The sequence below is a fragment of the Peromyscus eremicus genome, chromosome 4 (assembly GCF_949786415.1).
Source record: "Peromyscus eremicus chromosome 4, PerEre_H2_v1, whole genome shotgun sequence".
Lineage (NCBI taxonomy): Eukaryota > Metazoa > Chordata > Mammalia > Rodentia > Cricetidae > Peromyscus > Peromyscus eremicus.
In genome coordinates this window covers 14,812,426-14,838,420 of record NC_081419.1, presented here as the reverse complement: position 1 = coordinate 14,838,420, position 25,995 = coordinate 14,812,426, and the positions used below count along the sequence as shown (strand labels likewise).

At 58.0% G+C, this 25,995-nt stretch overlaps 1 protein-coding gene across 1 annotated transcript; it reads right to left on the bottom strand.

The window, feature by feature from the left end:
* Positions 1–4,729: 4,729 nt before the first annotated feature.
* Positions 4,730–24,417, bottom strand: Abca2 (ATP binding cassette subfamily A member 2). The gene is made up of 48 exons (XM_059260300.1): positions 24,300–24,417; positions 21,002–21,095; positions 19,844–19,955; positions 19,597–19,760; positions 19,221–19,348; positions 18,962–19,072; positions 18,486–18,704; positions 17,757–18,124; positions 17,378–17,537; positions 16,503–16,631; positions 16,238–16,405; positions 16,064–16,160; positions 15,538–15,711; positions 15,367–15,469; positions 15,181–15,295; positions 14,874–15,064; positions 14,581–14,731; positions 14,300–14,504; positions 13,999–14,163; positions 13,717–13,897; positions 13,412–13,624; positions 12,529–12,725; positions 12,256–12,438; positions 11,852–12,036; positions 11,641–11,761; positions 11,124–11,360; positions 10,834–11,040; positions 10,477–10,579; positions 10,075–10,394; positions 9,787–10,000; positions 9,597–9,702; positions 9,391–9,502; positions 9,242–9,302; positions 8,981–9,155; positions 8,785–8,900; positions 8,562–8,709; positions 8,368–8,491; positions 8,095–8,227; positions 7,893–8,010; positions 7,600–7,778; positions 7,247–7,388; positions 6,996–7,130; positions 6,731–6,834; positions 6,565–6,657; positions 6,382–6,484; positions 6,154–6,291; positions 5,879–6,079; positions 4,730–5,448 (listed from the first exon to the last, which is right to left on the bottom strand). The coding sequence occupies exons 1-48, from the start codon at positions 24,363–24,365 to the stop codon at positions 5,413–5,415; spliced, it is 7,305 nt and encodes a 2,434-aa protein (XP_059116283.1). The 5' UTR covers positions 24,366–24,417; the 3' UTR covers positions 4,730–5,412.
* Positions 24,418–25,995: the final 1,578 nt, after the last annotated feature.

The following is a 25,995-nucleotide window of genomic DNA, read 5'->3' as shown; positions in this document are numbered from 1 at the left end:
CCCAAAGGGCTCTGCCGTGCCATGTCTCCCCAGACATCAAGTATGTTGAAACCCTTGTAGCCATGGTGAAGGATTAGGAGGTGGGGCTTATCAGACCTTATTTGAGCATAGGGTGGAACTCTCATGAGCAGGATCTGTCATCTTACAAAGGAGACCCATCAGGATCCCACATAGAGAATTCTGCTCTCAGACTCCTAGTCTCCAGAACTATGAAGAATGAATGTATCGTTCGTGGGCCCCCAGCCCCAGAGGGGAAGGGAGGAAAGGTAGATCTGTGTGTGGTCTAGAAAGCAGAGGCAACTCCAAAACTGTCAGAGCAGGGCAAAGAGACAGGCCAGGCCAGGCCAGGTGTGGTGGCTTCTGCCTCTAATCCCAGCATTTAGGCAGCCTTGGTTACACACAAAGATTCTGTCTCAAAAACAACAACAAAAAGCAATGGCCAGCCAGAGATGGTCAAAAGCACTCGCTGTTAAAACACAAACCTAACAACCCATCTTTGATCCCTGGAGCTGATGGCTGAAGAAGAATCAACTCCATGGCACATGCAGGCCTAGACACACATACACACACACACACACACACACACACACACACACACACACATGTCCTGCCTCTCTCTCTATCTCTCTCTCACACACACACACACACACAAATAATAAGGAAAAATTTAAGTGCATAGGTCACAGTGACACAATTTTGAAAGCAGAGGGGACTCTGTGAGAATGTCAATTAACAAGCAGAAAACTAAATGGTCATCAGCCCTGGGCAACAAGTTATTGCCTCATTATCTGCTAGAAGAGAAACATCCCCCAGTGGGAAGCTGAAACCATGCTCCACAATAGGCCTTCACCAGGACTGCTGGCCTTGGGCATATCATAGCCCACAGTATTCTTCCCAAAAATGTCCAACTGCATCTGACCCAGGAAATGATCAGACCCACCCAGAACTCAGCACTTGCCAAACCTGTCCTGGCTGAGGGGCAGGAAGAAAAAGTGGGAGAGTGCGTCCGAGACAGCTGTAGCGTAAGGAAATACAACTCTAACTGGTCCTAGAGGCAAGAGAGTCTTCTTTCTTCTTTTTTTCCTGTTTTTGTTTTTAGACAAGATCTTCTGCAGCCCACGCTGGCCTCGAACCCCTGAACCCCCTCCAAATGCTGGAGTCACAGGTATTACCAGCAAACCTAATGTGCTGGTTAGTTTGACGTTAACTTGACAAAAGCCAGGGTCATCTGGAAGGAGGGAATCTCAACTCAGAAAACACGTCCATTAGATTGGCCTGGAGGCAAGTTTGTGGGGCATTTTCTTGATTGATGGTTGATCTAAGAGGGCATGCCCAGCCTGCTGTGGGTGGTGCCATCTCTGGGCAGGAGGTCCTAGATTGTATAAAAAAAAGCAGGCTGAGCAAGTCACGGAAAGCAAGCCAGGAAGCAGAGTTCCTCCATGGCCTCCCCTTCAGTTCCTGCCTGCAGGTTTCTGTCTCGGCTTCCCAAAGTGACAAACTGTAAGATGACATAAATCTTTTCATCCCTAAGTTCTTTTTGGTCGTGGTGTTTAGCAATAGAAAGCTAACTAGAAGATTCAGCTGCTCTTTCCTGATTAACACTGCATGTAATATGCCAGGTGGTGGTAGCACACACCTTTAATCCCAGCACTTGGGAGGCAGAAGCAAGTGGATCTCTGAGTTTGAGCCTAGCCTGGTCTACAGAGTAAGTTCCAGGATAGACTCCAAAGCTACACAGAGAAACCCTGTCTCGGTAAAAAAAAAAAAAAAAAAAACAAAAACAAAAAACCAACAACAACACTGCGTGCCATGAATCTCATTTATTCACCATAGCACTTCACTATTACCAGGTTGAAAACTTCAGAGTGTGAGTCTTTCGGAGTCCCAACTGCAGCCAGGCCCCCTCCAATGACCACGGAGTTGGTGGGCGTTGGATAACTGTTCGGCTGGTTGTTGTAGGCCCTGGCTGGTTGATGGGTAATTTGTGCCAAAGTAAAGGGTAAGGGCAATAGTGATGGCCCTGGAGACCTGCCGGCGGCACACACGGTTGCCCTGACTGGCCTCCAGCCTGTAGCCTGTGCTGCTCTTACAGCAGAAGCTTCTGGTCGCTGGCCACTCAGACGCTTCTGTTCCTTCTAGCCCTGCTCAGCTCCTCAGCCTACTGGGTTTTAGGTGGCGATGGTGGGAGCCTCAAAGGTCCTGTGTCCTGGAGCTTTTTTAATAGCTACATAGGAAATGCCTCAGACTCTGGGGTGACAGCACTGTGTCCTTGTTGTCCCCAGAGAGAGGTCCTTGCACTCAGAGGAGGTGGGCAGCTGCTAGTTCTGGGCTGCTACTTATTTTCTGATGGGTTAGCACAAGAATCGTGCTTACAGATTGCACCAAAAACCATAGGCTGGGTATGGTGGCGCACCCCTTTAATCTCAGCATTCAGGAGGCAGAGGCAGGCGGATCTCTGTGAGTTTGAGGCCAGCCTGGTCTACAGATCAAGTCCCAGGACAACCAAAGCTACATAGAGAAATCCTATCTTGAAAAAACAAAAACAGAGTGTTTTAAATCACGAGCTTGTGCAGAGGGCACAGGGTGCACACTGTTCTTTCCTTGCAACTGTTCTAGAAGTTTCAAAAATAAGATGATGGGGTACACCTTCAGATTGTCATGAATTCAGAAGCTTAAAGCAATTCCTCCAAATTCATGCTCTGTCTTAAGGGCACGAATTAATGCACTTCATTGGATCCCAGACACCAGGCTCTGGATTCGCTTTTGGAATTCAGGATCCTAGTGTGTGTGTGTGTGTGTGTGTGTGTGTGTGTGTGTGTGTGTGTGTGTGTGTGTGTGTAAGCCAGAGAAAACCCTCAGGAGTCACCCCTCAGGTGCCTGCCATTCGCTGTTGTTTTGATGGTATTGCAGATTGAACCTAGAACCTCAAGCATGCTAGGCAGGTGCTCTAGCTGTGTCCCCAACCCCCTTTTCCTTTTGTTTATTTTGAGATAGGGTCTCACTATGTGGCTCTGGCTGGCCTGAACTTGTTATATAGACCAGGCTGGCCTTGAACTCACAGAGAGCCACCTGCTGCTGCCAATGAGTGCTGGGATTAAATGTATGCAGCATCATACCTAACTTACTTTTTGAAACAGGGTCTTTGTAAGTTGTTCAGGATAGCCTTGGCTCACTTTGTAGACCAGGTGGGCCTGAACTTGCAATTCTGCTTCAGCACCCCAGGAGCTGAGATTATAGGCCTATGCCAAGAGCCAAGTATTGTAGGTTTCTTAAAATTTTATTTTATTATTATTATTATTATTATTATTATTATTATTATTATTTTGGTTTTTTGAGACAAGGTTTCTCTGTATAACAGTCCTGGCTGTCCTGAAATTCACTCTGTAGACCAGGCTGGCCTCAAACTCACAGAGATCCGCCTGCCTCTGCCTCCCGAGTGCTGGGATTAAGAGAACATAGGGTCCTCTAGAGCTGGAGTGACAGGTGGTTGTGGCCCACCTGACATGAACGCTGGGCTGAACTAGGGTCCTGTGGAAGAGCGAGGGGTGCTAACTGCTGAGCCATCACTCCAAACTCCTGGAATAAACTTTTACTTATGTGTATATACACACATCTGTGTGTGTACCACATGTGTGTGGGTATCTGTGGAAGCCAGCAACTGTATCCCCTGAACTGTAATTACAGAGTTAGGAACAACCCAACGTGGGTGCTGGAAACTGAATCTGATCCTCTGGAAGACTATCAAGTGTTCTTACCCACACAGCCCCATTCCTGTGTCTTAACAAGTTCACCCTCTGTCCCTCCCCCCCTCCCGCCACCCCTCCCCCCAGGCCAGGGAACCCTCCACCCACTGGCCCAGCCTCTGGGACCTCAGAAGGCCCTGCAGCTTTCATGCCCTGCAGCTTTCATAGCCCACAGGACACAGCACCTTGGCACCCTGGCTACTCCCACCCTTCCCTCTTCTCTCCTTTCCCTCACACGGTGCCAGCCAGCCCTCTGTCCTCCTCAGGGGCCTCTCTGTCCCTAATCTCTAAGCACTTGAAAAGTCTCAGGGGGGAACCTGAACAAGACAGAAGAAGTTTGAGTCTGACACCCTTCAACCTGTTGCCCCGACTCCTGTGTGGCATACACAGAGCCCCATCACTAGTTAATCTCAGAGTTCCCAAGCCCCATTTCTCCTGGGCCCTGTTCCTCCTGGATCTTGTTTTCCGAAGCTCTGTGCCTTAGGGCCTTTCTGTACATTGACCCACTTTACCACCTGGCAGGGCCAATGTGAGGTATGGACTTCACCTCACCAGACACCCGCTAGCACAGGCCCACCGCCTTTGGGAAATTATTCTTATGCACCCAGACTCTAGAGATCTTCTCCCAGAACCCCCTCCACTTTTCAGGAAGTAGAGGCAGCCCGGAACAAATGGGCTCACTGTGGGCAGTAGGCCTTGTTGGGGGGTTGCTAAGATGCTGAGGGATAGCACCAGTGCTGGATGAACAACACTGGACAACCCCTTCCAGAAGCCCACTTAGGACCTGCCCACAAAGCAGGAGTCTGGGCTGCGTGGGCAGGGAGAGGAAAATGATAGATCTCCCCATCTGAACACCCCTCCCTTCACAGCTGGTACAGTCAGACTACACCCTGGCCCAATGGGCCTGCCTTCACCCCAGCTCCCTGTCACATGCACAGGCTCCCACGGGCTTTTTTTTTTTTTTTTTTTTTTTTTTTTTTTGCTTATTTATTGAAAACAAACATCTGTGCGCTATATACAAGGTCCCGCTCCCCGGTGGGTGGCGGGAAGGGCCAAGCTGGATGGGAGAGCAAAGGCAGCTTGAGGGGACAGGGAGGGAGCAGTGGCCCCTCACCTGGCCAGCAAGCCCAGCTTCTCCATTCCTGCAATTCCACCAGGGCCGAGGCAACCACACTCATGGCTTCCCATGGGTAGCCTAACTTCTTCACAACAGCAGAGTAAGGGAGGCCCTTAATGCAAAGGAAGTCGGCAAGCTGCCCAGCCCCCTCCTGCAGTCAGGGATGTCCACGAAAAGACATCTGTGCAAGACGCTGGCCTGGGTAGACTCGGGGCCGCTGCAGAGAAGGGTCACAGGATGCTTGGGGCAGCCCATGTCACCCTGGGAAGGTGATGGTGCTGGGTAGGGTAAGGGGCTGGGCCAAGACCCAAGGCTTTAAGGCAAAGCAGGGTGAGGGTATGTGCAGCCCAGGGCCAGGCCAGCCTTTGGCACAATTGGGGGAGGGCGGCCAGAGTGACCGCAGGATGAGGCGAGGATGGTGGTAGTTGGGAGGAGGGCGGGAGCCCTTTGGTCCTGAACCTGCCTTTCCAGGGCCTGGCGTGTGTGACAGGGCTATGGCCACCGCCTGACTTCTGCCCCCCACAGTTGCATCCCTGACTTGGTTCTTGATGGTCAGCAGAGCGTGTCCGTGTTGAAGGAGAGCTGGGCCTGGAGAAGAGCAGACAAACTGGGCTCGGGCAGGCACCTTCAACACCCCGGTGGGAGCTGAGGACGTTCACACTGGGCCTTCCCACTGGCTGGCTACTGGAGCTCCCGAGCACTCTCTCCCCACTAAGCACTCTTGGGCGTCTGGCCCTCCTGCCCGGTGTGGTAGTCACAGCCTGTAACTCTCCCTAGTCTCTGGTTTCCTGTAATCCCCGCCTCTGATCTGGGTCTTCAAAGCTGCCAGCGTGTTCTGGGCTCTGCATTTGGTTTCTGCCCACCCCAGTTTCTCCATATCCACTCGAGTCCTGAGCATGAGTCCCTCCTTGTCCTATGACTCTAGAAAGCAGGTGTATCTACAGCCAGTTCCCTCACTTAGGTCCTTCAGCCCGAGCCTCTGGGCAGGAGTGTGGCTGGAGGAACGCTGACCACTCACCCGCTCTTCCTCAAAGCTGATGAGCCCCTCATCCTCCGTGTCCAGGTCCTCAGGCTCATCAGCCACCAGTGCCCGGAGCTCCGTGGGTGCGGGGCGGGGCCTCAGCAGGTTGAGTAGTCCAAGGGGAGATGGCAAGGTCGAGGGTTCAGTCTCTTGCTGCTCCACATTGTCACTCTGCTTCTTGGCAAAGTTCACAAATACCTGTGGACAGGTGGTGGGCTAAGCAATATGGGCGGATCCCGGAAGACACAGCCCACGCCGTGCAGCACACTCACATTGTCCAGGGTGGTCTGGCTGACCGAGTAGTCCTCGATGCCCAGCACGCCCACCACCTGCTCCATCTTGCTGAACACCTGAGCCAGAGAGATGTGCTCTGACTTGAGCTGGTACTGCACCTTCGTGTGATGCCGTTCCTGGGAGGAGGTCAGGAGAGCGTGGAGGTCAGCGGCTGCCAGGGCAGGGCACGGCACACCCTCACCCTTACTCCGTCCGACCACACCCACCTTGAGCATGGCCTCTGGGAAGTTTCGGTTGAAGAACCGCACCACATCCTTCACATTCTGGCTGCTTTTGGTCCTGACAGTGATCATGTAGCCATCCCCAAACCTGGTGGGACACGTGGGTGGCCGGGAGCCCTGTGGGCCTGACGGAGCTCACCCTGTCTTCTGCAGCCCTGTTTGACTCACCTGTTCTTGAGGTGCTGGATGCTGCCCAGGCAGCGCAGTCGTCCGTTCACCATGATGGCCAGCCGCGTGCACAGAGCCTCACACTCCTCCATGCTGTGGGCAGACAGCACAGGCTGGCACCAGGGGGACTGCCAGAGGCCCGTGGAGGGGTCGGGGAGAGGCACACCTGTGTGACGTCAGCACCACCGAGCGTCCTGTCTTGATGAGGTCCAGAATGAGGTTCCACAGGAAGCGCCTGGCCTTAGGGTCCATGCCAGTGGTGGGCTCATCCTAGGGCAGGGGTCGGTTCATCCAGAGACACAGCCCACCCAAACTGGTTCTACCCGTCTATTCCCTGGCTCATCGGGAAGCAGAGGGAAGTGGGGCACCTTCCCCTCAAACTCACAGAGAGACCAGAAGGGGTAGCTGTCCCCTATCCCCCCAGGACTTACCAGAAAGATGAAGGCAGGGTACCCAATGAGTGCAATGGCTGTGGAGAGCTTCCGTTTGTTGCCGCCGCTGTAGGTCCCAGCGGGCTTGTCCGCATACTTTGTCAGTTCCAGCTTCTCCAGGGCCCACTTCACCACCTAGCGGGGCCAGTATGAGGTATAACAGGGCTTCCCCTAACTGGACACCAACCGGCACAAGCCCACCGCCACGTACACACCGGTGCGCCCACCGGCTGCTTCCCTCCCGACCTCACCTGTGCTTCATCCTTCCAGGGGATGCCACGCAGCCGGGTGTACAGCTGTAGGTGTTCCCGAGCCGTGAGCTCATCAAACAGAGCATCGAACTGCGGGCAGTAGCCAAGGCTCTGCTGTACCTGAAGCAGGTCCTTGAGCACACTGGGGACAGAGGGCAATCAATACCCCACACCTGCCCTCCTCTACCCCGGGGACACGGTCACCCCACTCCGCCATCTGCACACACGCCCTTGCCCCCTGAGGCGCAGGGTCGCCCGCTCAACCCCTCACCCCTGCGGCTGTGTGCCCGGAAGCGGTGGCACACTCACTCCGTGCCTCCCGCCAGGTGTGTCCAAGGGCCCCGGAACCCCACCTGTGCCCGTTGACAAAGGCCTCGCCCCCTGTTGTACACTCATCACCGGTCAGCATCTTGAAGGTGCTGGTCTTTCCCGCTCCGTTGACGCCAAGGAGCCCAAAGCACTCTCCAGGGCGCACGCCCAGGCAAAGGCGGTCCACAGCCAGGATACGGCCAATCTTCCGAGACTTGTACACCTGGCCGAAGAGCCTTCCCACTCAGGACGGGGCTCCTGCCTGGCCTGGCCCCACCCCTGCTGGAAACCTCTCCCCACCCCATCCCCACGTACTTGCCCACAGCCCAGGGCCTACCTTGGTCAGGTTCTCAATCTTGACCATGTCATTGTCAGCATCCCCACGGAGCACCCTCTGCCGCTCACTGGCGACGTCCACGTCGTCCTCCACAGGTTTAGTAGACACAGGCAGGCGTCTAGGGCAGTAAAGTTGGCAGGGCCCGGCCAAGCCACCCACCCCCACCAAGAGTCCCTGCCACCGCCCAACACTCTCCACTCACTGTGGCTGCCGCAGGAAGTTATACTGGCACATGATGGTGAGGAAGAATCCCACGAAGCCCTCCACTGTCATGGCCACCAGCCCACGTGTGACAATGTCCCACTCAAATGGGGACTTCATCTTGTCAAACTGGCCTGTGGGAGAGCTGGCTCAGGGCCTGAGACCCTCAAGGAGTCCCAGTCACCCCAGCACTGGAACTCACTGAGTCCGGGACTAGGCAGGCCACCCTGCGGCCCCCTGCAGGCCTCCCCGGTTCAGCCGGTGCCAGACTCACCAATCTTGGCGTAGTACTCGTTGATGTACTCATTGTAGGCCATCTCCATGAGCCCGTGGCCCAGGTTGTAGTTGGGGAAGATGAGGAAGCAGCTTTTCAGGTAACTGTTGACAACTTTCAGATCCTGGGGGCCAGGCGCAGCTCAGCACGGCCGCCCCAGGCCGTGCCCCGCCGCCCAGGCTCCCGACACTCACCTTGTCGTGCTCAAAAAGCTGCAGAAGGAAGGTGGCCACGGTGGCCGTGATGCCTATGAAAAGGTTGATGACGATGAGGAACACGTAGGCTGAGCTGGGGACCTCAAACCAGAAGGAGGCTGGGTACATGATGGGTGTGATGGACCACCTGTGGGCAAGTAGCCGCGGTCACAGGGTACCCCCGGCCAAACCCCGACCTGCTCCAGGGCCTTCCCCAGCTTACCCATAGAGCAGGAACAAGGAGAGTACCGCTGGGAAGTTGGTGGGCGACGTGTAGGCCGGCAGGTCAAACACAAACAGGATGATGACGCAGCAGGTCGCTGGGACCAGGTAATTGAGCTGCAAAGGCAGAGGGAGCCGGTGAGAACTGGGCACGAGGACAGGAGACGGGGATGGGAAGGGACCATGCGGGGGCACACCATGTCCCACACGTAGTTGGCTAGCCAGTAGATGACAGGGTTGCACCCGCTGACGAACTGCAGGTGCTTGGCCTTGGTGGACTTCTCTGCCACAAGGAAGACCACGAAACTGGCCGGCACGAAGGACATGGCCACAATGATAAAGATGGCGATGACCACGTCTGTGCCCTGCAGTCTAGAAGAGGACAAGTACTCAGTTCCAGGGGGTGCTCAGGACCACGGTGGGCCCTGCCCCTCCCCAGCACAGTCGGGCGCACTTACAGGTAATCCAGGGAGAGGCTAGCACTGGTCTTGTTCATGGGGTGGTTGGTGACGGTGATGCCTACACACAGGGAGGGCAGCATTAGGCCCATGCACCATTCCGGCTCGGCTGCACCCCCTCCCCGGCCCTCAACCCTGACTTTCCTCACCATAGGCTGCCGGGTTACCCTTGCTCTTGGGCAGGTTTGCACGCAGGATGGCATTGTTGAGGCTGTTGAGGTAGGTGGGCATGCTATGGTAGCCCTTGTTATTGTAGAGCACCTGGAGAAGGACGAGGGACTCAGAGAGGCTCACGAGACTGCGAGCATCTCTGAGCCCAGGGCCAGGTGCCACGGGCCCCGGGGCAGCCCTTTACCTGGGCCACCCTTCGTACTGCGATCTTCCGCACCATGGGCGGGGCCCGGGCACCGAAGGAGGCTGGGATAGACTTCTGGACATTACCAAAGGTGATGGCTCCGTATCTGTACAGGATATTGGGAGGGACAATGAGGCTAGGCAGCCATCACCAGCCACCCCTTGTTCACGGCCACTACAGGCCAACTCACCGGTGTAGCCGGAAACGGTCAGATGTGAAGAGCAGGTACTCAGAGACATTGTGGCCGGTGATGTCGGTCAGGATGTCACCTGTGACCACCCTCATCTGGGGCGGATGCCCACCCACACTGCTGGGGCAAGAGAAGCCTGTGCCCTGTGCAGAGCAGGTACAGCGGACAGGCTCGCGCACTAGGCGTGGCAGAGACGGTGCCGACGTCCATGTCTCTGTGGGCACAGTGCAGCACAGTGAGATGGGTTACTCGTGGCCGTGCCCCCAGACGCCTTCCACGACGCAGTACCTGGTCCAGTCGTAGGTGGCAGGGAGGCGTTCCAAGCTTGCAGCGAGTCCTCATCCGGGGACACCGGTGAGTCAGAAGGGGCAGGTGAGGGTGGGGGCGGCACGAAGTTGGACAGCGGCAGTCCCTGTGTGAAGGACTCCAGGCACATGCTGTCGAAGAACCGTGCGGCCAGCAGGCGGGACTCTCCGCTGCTAAGGTTCAGCATGGGCCCCAGGGAGCCGTTGGCAGGAGACTTGAGCACACAAGTGGCACCCACGCCAGAGGGCAGCCGGAAGGTGCTCACCAACTGCTGGGGGCTGGCATCAGGTGACAGCCGCAATCTGAGGGCACGGCAGTGAGTTAGGGGACACAGGTCTCAACGCTTGTCCCCCCCTGTGCTACAGCCCCAGCCCACGGCCTCACCGGTACTCCCGGCGTTCCTCGTTAGCATAGGGGATGAAGTTGCCGCGGGGCTGGGTATAGTTGTGGTACTGAGACGGTGACAGGACCAGGGGAGGCAGGTCACCTGGTGGGTAAGCATGAGACCTGAGGACGCAGCCCCCGGATCTTTATTCCCTCTTCCCAATATAGAGAGGGCCCAGCTTTGGGGGTAATGACTCCCCGGGAGGCAGAACCCTCTCGTGAGCCCCTGAATAAGGTTCAGAGGATGGGGAGAGGGATGGAGAAGGGTTCTCCAGGAGGCTGGGAAGGAAGCGAAGCCAGGAACCCAGGGGCCAGATGGTAGCCTTGCCCCAACCACTTGAGGCCAGGTAGCCATACCTATCTCAGGCACAGACAACGCCACGGTCATGGCCACGCAGACAAAGAAGGCAGGCAGCAGGATCTGAGAGCAAAGAGCTTTGGAGTTCCGACGAGCGCAGTGGAAGCGCTTCACCAGGAGCCCGTGGAACTGCCGCATCTTCAGCCACCAGCCCTCCAGCTTGCGGCTGCCCTGGCCGACCCGAGCCAGGGCCTCCACTTCTGCCTCTGTGCAGAGGGGCAGGGGTGAGCAGCCAGGACCACGCCACCCTCCTGGACCCTCCCCGACCTCCCCGGCAGCTTCCTTCCACCTTGTAAGCTGACGTTGTCTGGGTCCTGCACGTTGTCAAAGAGGGGACGGTAGTCACCGTAGACATCGGCGTAGCCAGTGCCCTCGTCACCGCGGGTAGAGCCCACGGAGGACGCAGACAGCAGTGATGCCTGTGACTGGGCCAGTTCTGAACACCGAGCCAGGTTGCCAGTTTGACCCTCCACAGAAGTCAGGCCGTCTGCCCCAGGCAGCACATCCTTCCGGGACTCCTTCACATCTGCAAAGAACAGAGGCAGCCAGGGAGGGAGGGAGGGAGGGCCTGGAGCCACGGTGCCCCAGGACAACCTAGTACCTCAGGCCCTGTTGCTCACCCATGACCCCAGGCCCTGACTGGATCCCAGCTTTCGGTTAATATACCTACTCAGGACCTGCGACTACCATATCATCCACCAGGAGCCTACACTGATCCTGGGGAACCCCACTTCCAGAGACAGAGCAGTGTCCCCAGGGGCCCTCTGTGGGTTGATCAGGCTGATGGCCAGCTTGGGTACTCTTACCAGCTTCGCTGTTCTCCAGTGACTGGTCCTCCTCAGACACCTTGAGGAACACCTCCTCCAGGGTTGTGTCCATCAGCCCAAAACTGCTCAGATACAAGGCATCCAGGCTGTGCTCCAATTGCTGTAAAGAAGCTGGGTGAGGCCAGAGCCACGGAATGCAGGCAGGGCCGCTGCTCATCATGTCCCCAGCCACCATGCTCAGCCCTCACACCTGGAAGAGGCGCTCGAAGGCCCCCTTCTTGACGGCCTCACTGGGCAGGATGTAGGAGAGCTCAGTGCTGGTGTTGGAGACCAGCAGGGACGAGGCCACGTGCTTGCGGATGAACTGGGACACCTGGGGTTCCGAGCAGCTGCTCAGCTGAGCACGACCTGGGGGGCTGGAGACCAGCCCTGGCTCTGGGGAGGAAGAGGCGTAGAAGGCGATTCACTGGGGGTGGGGGCTGAGGAAGGAGGAGCCTCGGGAACCTAGCCGGCAAGTCAAGACGGGGCTTAGAGGTGTCCAAGTGCACCGGGTATCTGGTCCTGATGCAGTGAGGATAAGGATGCACCTCTCCTAGGTAGGGAGTCGTGGGGCAGGGAGGACCAGGGACCGGTTCAAGTAGTCTCGGTACAGACCTTGGGAGGTGCCAGGCTCTGCAGGCCGCTTGACCAACGTGAGGCGGTACCCATCACCATAGGCACCCTTGAGAAAGAGGGGAGAGCCGCAGCACTTGAGCTTCCCGTGGGAGATGATGGCAATCCGATCCCCCAGCAGGTCGGCCTCATCCATGTGGTGGGTGGAGAGGAGGATAGTGCGGCCTGGGGTAGGTCCAGATCCACGGTAAGGGGAACATCCAGCGGCAGGTAAAGAGACCCACACAGACTACGGCCAGCCTGGCATCCTCTCACCTGGCTTGTACTTCAGAATGAGGTCCCAGATGGCGCGGCGCGCATAGGGGTCCACGCCAGCCGTGGGCTCATCCAAGATAATGGCTCTAGAGCCACCCACAAAGGCAATGGCCACCGAGAGCTTGCGCTTCATGCCTCCAGACAGTGTCTGCACCAGTGAGTGCCGTTTATTGGAGAGCTCCAGGTCCTCAATCATCCTGTGGATCCAACAGGAGCACGATGGATGGGAGGGTGATGAATGGGGAGGTGATGGACAGATGGGAGGGTGATGGACAGATGGGAGGGTGATGAACGGGGAGGTGATGGACAGATGGGAGGGTGATGAACGGGGAGGTGATGGACAGATGGGAGGGTGATGAACGGGGAGGTGATGGACAGATGGGAGGGTGATGAACGGGGAAGTGATGGACAGATGGGAGGGTGATGGACAGATGGGAGGGTGATGAACGGAGAGGTGATGGACAGATGGGAGGGTGATGGACAGATGGGAGGGTGATGGATTTATGGAAAGGTGACGGATGGATGGGAGGGTGAAGGATTTATGGGAGAGGATGGACAGGAGGGTGATGGACAGGAGGATGATGGACAGGAGGGTGATGGATTTATGGGAGGGTGACGGATGGACAGGAGGGTGACGGATTTATGGGAGGGGATGGACAGGAGAATGAGGGACAGGAGCAGAATGACCAGCCGAGAGGAGGGCAATGGATGGGAGGGTGACAGACCAGAGGATGGTAGGCAGGAACATGAAGAGCTCTTATCCCACCTCATCCCCACCCCCTCCCCTGACTTCCGCATCCGAGCGTCCACCGCACCTGCCTCTGCTCACGCCCCCTGCCCCATCCCGTTCACACCACGCGGCCCGCCCCCTCACGGCACCCACTTGTCCGTCTCTTTGCGGATCTCCTCTTGGGCCATGCTCTTGAGCCGTGAGTAGAACCAGAGGTGTTCCTCCACAGTGAGCCGGTCAAAGAGCACATTGTGCTGCGGGCACATGCCCAGGTTCTTACGGATCTCGTCCATCTCTGTGCGGATGTCGTGCCCATAGATGGTGGCAGAGCCCGACGTGGGTGGGAACAGTCCAGTCAGGATAGACCTGGAGTGGGGACAAGTGGGGTCACAACCCACCACACCCTGAGGGAACCCTATCTTCCAGTTAGCTAAGCTCCCCTGTCCCTAGACACTCACATGGTAGTGGTCTTGCCAGCCCCATTATGGCCTAGGAAAGAGACCACCTGGTTCTCATAGAGATTGAGGCTCAGTTTGTTCAAGGCCAGCTTCTTGTCATTCTTATAGACCTTGGTGAGCTTGTCCACACAGACGACCAAGGGCAGGTGGGTGGGCTCCTCCTCCATACCGCGTGTCTCCTCTGTACCAAGGCTGGGTCAGCAGGACGGGGGCAGCACTAAGGCCACCCCGGGCCCCCAAAACCCAGCGCCCACCCCATTCAACATCTGACCCTGGCCTCACCGAAGTGGCGGCTCTCCATGGCACAGGCCTGGTCTTCCTCCATAACGCTGAGGCGTGGTGTGTGTGCCCACGGCCAGCTCCACTCCCAGGCCTCTGTCCGCCCACTGCCCAGCCAATAGGACTTCTGCAGTGGGAAGTACCAGGGCCGGGGCAGCCCATACATGCCTGGGGGTCCAGGAGGGGAGAGGCTGACGAGGGCCTGGAGGTGACAATCCACCACAAGCGCCAAACGCCACCAAGAGAAAGGTGGAATCCCAGTGACCTTGTCCCACCCCTGGTCCCTCCACTGATGGGCTTGTACCTGGGTGTACTGCCTCAATGTACCAAGTGAGCACGCCATAGACCACTGTGTCCACCATAAGCATGGTGACAGCAAGGAGCAGGTTGAAGTCGTCCCCTTCCACGGGGGACTGGCTGAATGTGTGCCACTGGATACCCACGCCTGCCACCTCATACAGTGCGAAGTACTTGGAGCCCAGGCCAAAGGCTGTGGTGGACATCAGGGACTGAAGAAAGAGTGGTGTCAGTAGGTGGGCAGGGTTTGGACACCCTACCCTGGCCCTGCCTGGCCACAATCCTCACCGCAATGCACTTCTCGAAGGCAGTGATCTTATCATGGGCCACCTCCTCACGGATTGCCACGTACATGTAGGGAACGTAGCTCAAGAAGTAGATGATGCCACCACAGGCTGAGGCCAACTTAGCCTTCGAGTACAGCACAGACACCAGGAAGCTGGAGTAGGAGAGGCCGCAAGGCTGTCAGCCCCGTGTCGCTTGGCTCTTGGCCCCCTGGGCCGCCCCTACTGGGCCCAAAGGAGCTCCAAGAGAAGAGCCTGCCTCTCCTAGGGGGTTTCCCGGCTCCCTGCAGCACTCACCAGAACATGATGGTGGCCACAGCATAGACCGCAAGGAAGAGCCAGATAATGAGCACGTGGCTGTGCATGAGCACCTGGCCGTACTTGAGGATGGCGGTCAAAGCTGTCACTGAGATGGACAGCTGTACAAAGCCTGTGATGAACCAGGCCACCCAGTGCACAGCGTTGTTCAGGCCCATCGTCTTCATCACCTGTGGTGCGGGGCAGCAGACGATGTCCCTTGGGGGCAGGGACCAGAGAAGAAAGGACCGTACTGCCCTCCCCACGGCCTGCCGGAACGGGAGTGCCTGCAGACCCCCAGACCCACCTCCTTAAGCCGATGCTCTTTCTCTGCCACGATATGCTGAATAGTCATGGCCACAGAGTAGACCCAAGAGATCACCATGCACAGTGGCATCATGTGCTCGATGACAAACAGGAAGCTGAAGGGAAGCACGTGTTAGCGGGGGCTTGGACCCGAGACCCCCCCAAACCTCTGCAGGCTGGCGCTCACTCATCACGGGTGTAGCAGGGGTACGGGAACATCTGCACATAGTTGCCAGGCTCCACCACGTCATGCCCCACAAATGTGTTGATGATGGCACGCTCCATCATGTCTGGGGGTAGAAGTTGTATCAGGGCAAGGCCGGGCCCCCTCACATCCCACCTGGGCTCAGCCCCTCACCCTGGATCCAGACGAAGCCATAGAGGAAGTAGAAGCGGCCACCCGTGTTGGGCCCCGGGCGCCAATAAGCACGTCGAATCTCATTGGTTTTCTCAGTGAAGCTTGAGTTTTGGCGAATCTTGTAATGTACATGTGGAGGGAGGGAGCCATCCTTCCGTGTCTGGAAGATCACACCTGGGAACAGGAAGCTGGTGGAGTGTGTGGCCAGAGGGCATGGAGGTGGGACATACTGTGAAGGGACCACTCCAGCAGTGATAATGGGACAGATGAGGCGTCTTAGAAAGAGGTGGAGCAGGGCTGAGGAGTAACAGGGGGATATGGCAGAGCCAGTATGTGGAGTGTGGGACCAAAGTGAGGCAGGCGAGGGAGAGATGTGGGAAGACGTGGAACTGGTGAAGAGGTCCGGGCTAAGGGGCAGGAAGGTAACGGGGTGGGGGGGGCATGGTAGGGGTAGGGCAGGCCTGAGCTGGTGAGAAAGCAGGTCTGTAGGAGACACAGGACCTTTGTAGGAGGGGGAGGAACTCACTGGCAAACACTGTGACGTTATCCTGGTAGGCCTGGTTGAGTGTGTAATTGACAATGCTCTCCTCATCAGGAAAACCCTTGAAGATGTCTACACTCACCTGGAAAAGGGGCCATCATTGGAGCTGGCCCTCAAAATGCATGCGGGAAGAGGGGTCCCCGTGCTCACCCACCCCACCTTGGACATGAACTGGATCCAGCCACAGGCTGCATTGTCAATTGTGTCGAGCTGCTGCAGGAGGGCTGTGCCGTTGGGCAGTGAAAAGTTGTCCTGACGCAGGGCAGGCGGCAGCTCCTCCAGGGACAGGTTCATCGCTTCAGGGTGCAGACGCAGATCAGCCACGTACTGGAGTGGAGAGCGGCGTTCGGGGCCCGGCTCGTACCTTTCGGCTCTGAGCAGAAGAGCCCGCCACAGGTGCCCACCCACCTTGTACCCACAGCACCTGCTGCAGCCAGTGGAGATGCTGCTGCAGCCTGTCTTGCTCCAGGAAGCTTCGGATCTCCGAGGAGATGTTAAGCCAGACCTGGGCGTAGTGCGTCACATTGCCCACAAAGGCAAAGGTCTCATTGGCCTGCAGAGAATGAAAGCTTGAGGCACGGGGCTCCGGGAAGGATCCAAGCCAGCCTGAGGGTCCTCTACCCTCTCACACGCCCACGGGACCAGCCCAACTAGTACCCCTACTCAGGCCCAACTTCTACCTGGAGGTTTCTGCCTCGCCTCTCTACAGTAGCCACATGAAATTCATTTTGCCATGACCCACAGCAACAAGGCCTCCTTGAATCCCACCTCAGCAGCCATGCATGCTTTTCTGGCTCCTTCCTTCCACATGCCCCTTGAGCGCTTAAGTCTGATCCTCATTTCTTCCCCCCAAAAAACAACCCTCCAAGGTCAAGGTCTTGCCATGCCCATTTCCACTCCTGGCTTATACTCTTCCAACAAACTCTCTTCCCAGACTTCAATGTTCCTTGCACCCTGCTCATTTGATGCTACTGGTGTGTGGGGGCATCTCTGAACATACCACCCTGTCCCAATCAACATGGTGGGGGGTGGGGGGCACTGTAGCCAGACCAGCCAGCCTTTCCAATGCATCCCTGCAGGAACTGCCAGGAGTTCTCAACAGAAAAGCTGCCAAGGGCCCTCACCTCCAACCCTGAAACTCCCCGTGCCAGGCACACCACTACCCGGGTTCCAGGAAGTCAACTAGAGCTCTTACTGGTCCTACATAGAGCCCTGGGCCAACAGAGCCCTCACTCAGGCTCTTGCTAGGCTTGTATTCCTGCCGGGGAGACATGACCCAAATGTGCCAGACCCACACACCTTGAGGATAACACGGTCAGCTTCAGAACCTGCTGGTGCATACAGGATTTTGGGGTTGCTGGTCATGAGGTGCACAAGGAGGCCCAGGTTCCGTTGCTCTTTGCTTGTGAAGCCCAGGGAGCTCATGTTGCCCCTCCGAAGCGCCTCAGGCTCAATGGTGCTGGCAGAGACAAAGCACCAGGAACAGGGCAGAGATGTCAGGACCAGTGGGACAGGCTAAGGTGGGATGTCAGGTTAGGCATGGGGTGGGCCTAAACGTAGGGGCAGATAGCAAACGGGACTTCCAGAATGGGGTCTATGCACAGGGCCAGGCAATGGGGTCAACTCCCTACTACCCCATGACTCTCCCGTTCCCTCCATCCCTTGGTTGCTGACCTACCGGTTGTTGCCACACAAGATGGGCTGCAAGCCAGCCCAGAGCTGCACAAAGGCTGAGCACTGGCCTTGCAGAGTGTCAGGAGAGGCTGGAGTCGCAGGAGACTGGGTTCCCTCCTCCACGGTGGTGTTGGAACCCGTGCTCGCCCCTGGCCCAGTGCTGTTGGCCACTCCACTCAGGCTGCTAGCTTGAGATGCAGGGGCCCGGCCAGCACAGGCGCCTTGGGGCAGCAGCAGGGCAAGAGCTGAGAGGACATCCACATCCTGCAGAACTTTCTGGGCATCCAGCAGGTCCCCTAAGAGTGCCTGCAGGCTCCGCGGGGACGGTGCCTGCTGCTGGGGGTCTGAGCCGTTGGGGACATCCAAGCCCAGCTGAGGGGAAAACCAGGCATATGGAAAATGCAGGCTGGGAGGCAGGGTGAACTTGGTTGGAGGTGACTCGGGAGGTGGCTAAGTTCAGGAACGGAACAGGAAGGGTGTCAGCAGAAGGCAGTGCTTGGGAAAATGAGGGATGTTCCGCAGTTTAGGAAGCCCTGGCCAGGGCTAGAGCTATAGCTTGGGGTGAGAGATAGGAAGGAACCGAGGCCTGGAACTGGGTAAGGGGTATTGCTCAATTCCAACCATACCATGCAAGGCCAGGGCGCAGGAGCCTCCCACATTCAGGCTCCACGCAGCCCCAGCGCCTCTTCCAGGCTGGTCAGCATTGCTGGCCAACTGACGGGCAGGACCTCACCTGCTGGGCAATCTTGGCCATGTCCAGCTGGTTCCGGAGCTCAGTGGCCAGATCACTGAAGCGTTGGGCACGAGCTGCAGCCTGCCCACTGCAGACAGCATCCCGGTAGCCCTGCAGGTCTACCTGATGACCCTCAGGCATGGTAAGAATCCGGCCCAGCTCCCCAGAGCCTGGCGCACACGTGAGCTGCTCCAGGAGGGCAGGAGCCAGCAGCAGCTCCTGGGGACAAGGAACGGGGTGACGGGTAAAGCCTGAACTCCCACCAAGAAACGGCCAACGGCCTACTTAAGGTAGCACAAGATTTTGCCCTGCCCGTCCACTGTGTTGGCTCTGTGCCAGGGTTCCACAGTGCTGTGGGAGCATTCAAATCACCATCCTGCCTCCACTTCCCCGCGCACACCACAGATCCCCAGAATTTATGAGTAACTAAGGGAGAGCCTTTTCTTCCACCCATCTCCCTGGGATAGACCTCTCACCTCCATTCGTAACAGAGGATTGCTACCCAGGCGGCTCCATGGCTCCTGCTTCCTGAGGAAACCCAACTTCCCATCCAGGGCAGGCAAAGGACCCCAAAGCAAGTGATAGACCTGCATTGTGAGGGGGTCTGGCTCAGCAGGAGCTCCAGAGTCCTGAGAGGAGCTCAGATACACTTGCGGCCCCTCCCTCACGGCTGTAACCAGGGGCGATGGGGAGAGCAGAGGGGCGTGGCCACTACCGAGATATGCCCCCCCTCACCTCAGAAGGGTCCACACGGGCAGCCAGGAGGGCCTGGGCTGTGCTGTTGGGCAGTGACAGGTTCTGCATCAGGAAACGCCAAAGCTCCCTCTGGTCCCTGGCCACCGAGTCCAGACAGAAGGAAGAAACTGGACAGGCAGGAGGATGGGACTGAGGGGCCGGCTCTAACTGGGGCTCAGGTGTCCCAGATAGGCTCTGAGCAGAGCTGCCAGCACCGCACTGGGCCTGCCTCAAGCACACAGGTAAGGGACAATGTGGTGCGGACACAAGGACCCCGGGCCAGAGGCAGGCTGTGACCCAGAGTGATGAAACAAGCGGGCTTCCAGTGACAGCGGTGCTCAGGCCCTCCCCCGAGCCGTCCCCACACAGGGCACACCTGCAGGTCTGGTTGAGTGGCTTTCCCAGGTGCCAGGGCCTGAGCTGAGAGCCTCCAGATGTTGACGCAGGGCCTCAAGCTCTGAGCCCAGGCTGGGTCGCACTGGGTCGAACAAGTAACCCTCCTCCACGACTCGGTTGAGGCGTTCTAGAAGCTGGGTGACCCTGCAACACCACGACATCAGCCGTTTGCCACGGGGTAGGGGTAGGGGTGGCTGGCTGCCCAGGCACAGGGTGGGGGCACTTACGTGGAGTTGGCATACTGCAGGAAGCCAAACTCATCCCGCTGGCCATCGGGGCAAAGCGACTGCATGACGGGCAGGATGCCGGCAGACGTCAGGGGGGCTGCGGTGTAGAAAGCTGGTGGGAGCAAGGATGGGGGAGATGGGGACCAAGAGAGATGTTTGAAGACAGTCGGGAAGGAGAAGCAGCTTCAGGCACTCGGCTGGGGGCACAGAGCACCTGACCCCCAGCTGAGCTAAGGCAAATGACTCTGGAGGTCAGAGGTCAGAGGGCCACCTGCCATCCCTTCCCCTGTAACTCCCAGCACATCACTCCTTAGCTCCTGCAGTACCCAAATGCCCCAACAGTCTCCCCCCGCCCCGCCCGCCTTCCTACAGAGACCAGGGTAGCACATGAGGCACCCCTTGGCAGTGACCTCTGACCTCGCAGGCCAACTGGTTAGCAGAGTGAGTGCAAGAGCCCAAAGGAGTCTGAAGGAAAGTTGCAGGCCATCCCAGCCTCATCTCAGGCTAGCCCAGGCTCAACCCAGGAACCCCACCCTTAGAAAGCACGGCCAGGCGACCTCACGGATACACTGTCAAGCAGATACTCCAATGGCTTGACCAGGGTACCAGCTATGGCCCAGGTGGCCTGGCCTTTCACCACAACCCCCCACCCCCCACATGACAGCCCACCACCCTGAGTGATAAGCCAGCCTTTCCTGCTCACGGGGCAGGGGCTTCTGCAGGACCCAGCTGCCGGGAGGCTGTTAATGCAAGCAGTAGGGGTGCTTAAGCCGCACCAGGGGGACCTGCCAGGACATCCATGGCTGCCACCTGAGCCAGCAAGGAAGAGGTGGCTGCTCACTTACAGACTGCATGCAGGCCGGGCCGAGGAGGACAAGAGACCATGCAGGGTGGGGGGCAGGTCAAAACAGAACAGAGGAAACTAGTGAATGCCTGAACCCTCCAGAAACAGGCACCGTCGTCATTCACGGCCACAATGGCCAGCCCTGACCTCCACGGCCTAACCAAGACACGTGGCCAGGACCACATGGGGGGCAGGCACTTGGGTCATGGCCTCAGGGAGCCTTGGGAATGGGGACACACTGGGGCTGACATGTGCACACAGGACTCTTATCCCTCCCTGCCCACCCACATGCCCAGGCTACGCCTGCACCTCACCTTCCTTCACGGAGATGGTGGGCTTCTTCTGCCGCAGTCCCAACAGGATGAAGAAGAGGACAAGCGGGATGAAGATCTCAAAAGCCAGGACCCACTGGAAAGGGTGGACCACATGAGGCAGTCTGCCCACCCACTGCCTGTCCGGGGCTGGACATGATGAACATGTGCTGGCCTAGGCGCTCCTGGCCTCCTCGAAGGACCAGCCCAGCCATGTGCACCCAGCGGCCATGAAGGTCGGCACAGGTTTCTCAGGTCCGGCCAAGGTTCTAGTCCCTTCCAGTACACCAAGATGTTGAACACTGTGTGGTACCACCACATCGATTCTCTTGTCCTCCAGCTTAGATTGTGCCTGTCAAACCATGGACCTCCTACCCTCTGAAGAGGTCCAAGGCCCCCAGGAACAAATTAGCCGGTTTGTGGTCAGCTCTCACCCATTCCTTCACCCAACTCCTCTTCTCCCCGGCGACCTGTTGAGCCACCGGGGTGGGAGCCTGGAGGACTCCCGGCCAGATGTGGTCTCTGCCTGCGCTGAGCTCCGGCCTGCACGTCCCCTCTCCTGCAGCACCCTTATAACTTGGTGTTGGAATCAGAGAGGTGAGGCCTAGTGTGAGCAAGGCCCAGACTGCGACCAGGGCCCTGAGCCTCCAGCAAACACGGTCCCTGAGGCAAGAGCCTGTTTTCCTGCTCTAACCTCTCAGGGCCAGGCTGCAAGGTAGGCCAGAAGTGCCAAAACCCTGGGGCCCAGGCTCACCTCCCAGTGCCTCCTGAAAAACAAAGGGCTTCCTCAATTCCTACCCCCACCTCAGCTCAGGGAGGATGTCGGGAAGCTCCCGCTTTTGAGACCATAGGAACGAGAGGCCCCACCACCACCAGAGGCAGTCCTCCTCCATGGCTCTGTAGTATCAGGTCTCCTTCACCCTCCTCACCATCTGAGGCAGACTCTGAAGCTCCCCCCGCCCCCCCCCCACCCTGCTGCCACCCAGGAGTGGTGTGGGGCCATGCCCAGCCTGTCCCTGGCTGTGCCTACTGTGCTCTGACAATAGCTCTCTGTGATCCACAACACCCCGCTGTGTGTCCACACCCCACACCCGCCTCAGCCTGTGCCAGCCTCCACCTCCTCTCCAGCCAGGATCGAGTCCAGGGCCAGCTGAGGAAGTGATATGGGCACCCAGGGCCGCAGGACGAATGTGTTTCACACATACAGAGTGGTTGGTGACAGGGGCCACAGTTCAAGAGACAGCCCTACCCACGCCAGGCCCTACCCTGGGCACCTCCGCCCTGCCCTGGGCACCTCCGCCAGAGTAACTGCAGCACAGGCCAGGCCGGCTCTTCCATCACTATAGCAACGGCTGCGCATGAGCTGCTGGGAGGGAGAGTCCTGGCTGGCAGGTGGCTGGCACCACAGGGGCATCTGGTTACAGGCAGGCGGCACAAGTCCAGCAATACCTAGGTGTTCTACCTGGATGACAGCAAGTGACCTAAGGACTCTGTCCCTCAAGACAAGTCCAGCGCTCACACACCGCCCCAGTCTCCATGCCAACCCTGGGCCTGAGCCGCCCTCCCTGAAGCCTGGTGCTTGCTGTGGTGCGGGAGTGAGGAGAGCAGGTGACATCCTAGTGTGACGTTGGGGCCTTCCACCACAACTACTCAAGGCTGGTGAGCCTCCTATGGCCCTGGGGTAGACCCGTGTCCTTTGCACAACTCAGCAGCGGGGCAACTGAGGGACAGTACTTGGGAGAAGGGATCGAGAAGGGCGGAGGTCCTGGAGTCCCCCTCCAGACCATAAGCTTTGCCCAGGTGCAGCCCTGACCGCTGCAAAGACCATCATCCTGGAGGAAGAAAAGCCACCACTGGTACCTCACTGCAGCCACAGGCTAAGGATCTCCACTGCGGTCTAACTCAGCCTAGCAGGCACGGGTTGGCCCTAGGAAAGAGGCAGTGAGCATCTCCACCTGACTGTCCAGTCATTGGACTCTTCTCCAAGCCTGGTGTGAGGCTCCCATCAGATGCAGGAACTGTTTTAGCTTCTGCTCCTGAGACTGGCACTAAGGCATGCCTACATCTTCACTCCATGTCCCTTCCTCTGGTGACTCAAAGGCTAGAGTAACTGGCCTGCTCCTTCAGACCCCACACCAGCCAGCCCCAGACAACCAGGACAGGGAACGTACTCAGTCCTGGCATCAGCTAGGGCCAGGTGCCCACAGAAATCCTGCCAGGCCATGGTGATGACTGCTACCCATTCTGCCTATAGTACTCAATGAGGAATATAGGAGGAGTATTGTTACCCAAGGGGTCCCTGAGTATGAGCTGGTTAAAGTCTTTAGGCCCCTACACTCTCTGGTCTCCACCCTGCAAAATCCCAAGAGCCTCCCGATACTCTTGCTGGCCCAGGACTCTCTGGGTGCCCTTGCCCTTCCAGGGACTGGAATAAAAACCAACAAGGCCAATGGCTTCCTGCTCCTCACCCAAGACTCCTACCTCAACACTCTTATGTTCTGGCTGCCCTAGACAGGTACTGAGAAGCCGAGCTCTGCTCAGCAGGCCCCAGCCCCCAGAGAGGCCCGAGGCAGGAGAAATCAGAAGAGCTGCCACCGGGGAAACTGGCCCTAAAGGACAAACGGGTGGGTTGAGCTAGCACAACAAGGACATTCCCAGGAATGAGAAAGCAGGAGTGAGGGTTTGTGGACATGCCAGGATGGGTTAGGAAAGGAGAAGGGAGGAGGAGAAGATGATGGAGGGAGGAGGAGAAGGGCGAGGAGGAGGAGGAGGAGGAGGAGGAGGAGGAGGAGGAGGAGGAGGAAGAGGAAGAGGGCGGCGGCGAGGACTGCTTGGTACCATCCTCAGCCTAAGGTGCCTGCCCAAGGGCAGAGACGCCGTAAACAGAAGGAAGAGACAGGTCTCTATGGGGGCTCCAGAGGCGGTGGGCCCAGGGCTCGGCGCCCCTAAGCTGAAAGCTGTGCCCCAGCCAGCGCGCTGTCCCTGGAACCTGGGCCTCGCAGGAGCTGAAGTCCAGGGACCACCTGCCCCCACCCCAGCCTGCCAGAGTGCGCTGCGAAGGGCGCCGGCCCGTGACTCAGCCGAGCGAGCGAGCGTTGCGAGTGTCAGCGGACGAGGGCACAGCCGATCCCGCTGCCGGAGGCCGAGAAGCCCGCAGAAGCAGCGGGCCGGGGACAGGGTCCCCGGTGGCGCCCTCCCGGGGTCTGCGCGCGCCTGGCACTGCACGTGCACGCCGGGAGCGCACCGGCACATCGGGCGCGCGGCCTGCGGGGCCCCCGGAGGACGGGCGCGGGTCGCTCACCGGGCTCCGGCGCTTCAGCGTCACATTCTTCCAGAGCAGCAGCTGCAGCTGGTGCAGGAAGCCCATGGCCGGGCCGCGCTCCGCCGCCTCAGCGCCGCGGCCCGCTCCTCTGCACGCCCCGCCGGGCCCCGCTGCCCGCCGCGCCGCTCGGCATCGCCCGCGCGGGGGCGGGGCGCTCGAGAGTCCAGGACCTGCTCCTCGCAGGCTCCGCCCCGGCGGCCGCAGCTACCGCGACTCGCTCTCGCGTCCGCGCCCGCCGCCCCCGCTTCAAGGCGTCTCGGCGCTCGGGTGTCCGCCAGGGGGCGCCCGGGCCCGCCGAGCCCGGGCACCCGCTGCACCTGCGCATAGCGCTAGGCCTCGCTGCTCGACCGGCCCACCCGGCGGTAATGCCATGTTCCCAAGGTCCGCACCTGAACTAGGATCTAGGTGCGCACCTTTCCGAGGCCTGGGGAGAACTTGGGCACCCTGTACGTCTCCCAAGGGACTCCAAATATGTGCCCCCGATTGGGAGATTTGTGCAGAGGAGTACCCACGGTGTTCCACTGTCCCTCTTGGAACACTGAAGGAGGCTTGGTCCCCATCAGGTCACCACTAGGTTGGCCCTCCTCCCACGTACAAAAGGGGAAGCAGGATCAGTCACTCATTTAGAAGAGGGACATTGCTCCATTAGCAGAATCTCATCTGTGTAGGGTGGACAATGACCTCAAGGCTCCAAAGATGCAGCCCAACAGCAAAACTTGACGTAGATTTTGTTTTTGTTTTTTGTTTGTTTGTTTGTTTTTTCCGAGACAGGGTTTCTCTGTGTAGCTTTGCGCCTTTCCTGGAACTCACTTGGTAGCCCAGGCTGGCCTCGAACTCACGGAGATCCGCCTGGCTCTGCCTCCCGAGTGCTGGGATTAAAGGCGGGCGCCACCACCGCCCGGCTGTAAAAGCTCTCTTTGTCCCTTATAGACAAGGCACTCGCTGATGAAGTGACCTTTGCCTAGAAGGGCAATAGCAAAGCCTGGAAGCGCTCACCTTTAATCCCAGCACTTGGAAGGCAGAGACAGGCAGATTTCTGTGAGTTCAAGTTCAGCCTGGTCTACATAGGGAGTTCCAGGCCAGCCAGAGCTATATAGAGAGACCTTGTCTTAGTAAAATAAATAATAGAGAGTAACCACACACATGTAATCCCTACCATGTAAAAGGCAGAGGCAGGAGAATCAGGAATTCAAGGTTATCCTTGGCTATATAGTGAATTCAGGGCTAGCCTGAGCTACATGAGACCCTGTCTAAAACACAAACAAACCAACAGGAAAATGTTGGGCACCTTCAACAGTTAGGAGAGACACCGTGGAAGTGAAGATCGAATGTTGCTTTACAGAGCCTGGGAGTGACACACACATAGACACAGCATGCAGGTGGGGACAGCTATGGACCAAGCTTTTGGGGGGCCCGGGGTGTCCTCCAAACAGGTTTCTCACCGAGTTTTAGTTGCGTTTAGAACAAGCAAGCTGAAGTTGCATGGGGCTCTGAGAGGTGGTCACACAGCCTCTCGGTGCTTTGCACGTGGGTGAGATGCTCAGCAAACTGTGTTTAGCAAGGAGTGCTTACCAGACACAAATAGATGTGCCACGTGAAGGGCTGGGAAACTGCTAAGGGTGAGAGTGCCCTAATTCTGGCCTAAGAAAGTTAGGTTTATATTCAAAATGGTGCT

Bases quoted from the DNA above. Each gene is read 5' to 3' on its own strand.
- Abca2 (XM_059260300.1), bottom strand. From the start codon at position 24,365: ATGGGCTTCCTGCACCAGCTGCAGCTGCTGCTCTGGAAGAATGTGACG. The intron at 21,096-24,299 runs GTGAGCGACCCG...CACCCTTTCCAG, and splicing joins CGCTGAAGCGCCGGAGCCCG to TGGGTCCTGGCTTTTGAGAT. The intron at 11,361-11,640 runs GTAAGAGTACCC...TGTTCTTTGCAG, and splicing joins ACTGGAGAACAGCGAAGCTG to ATGTGAAGGAGTCCCGGAAG.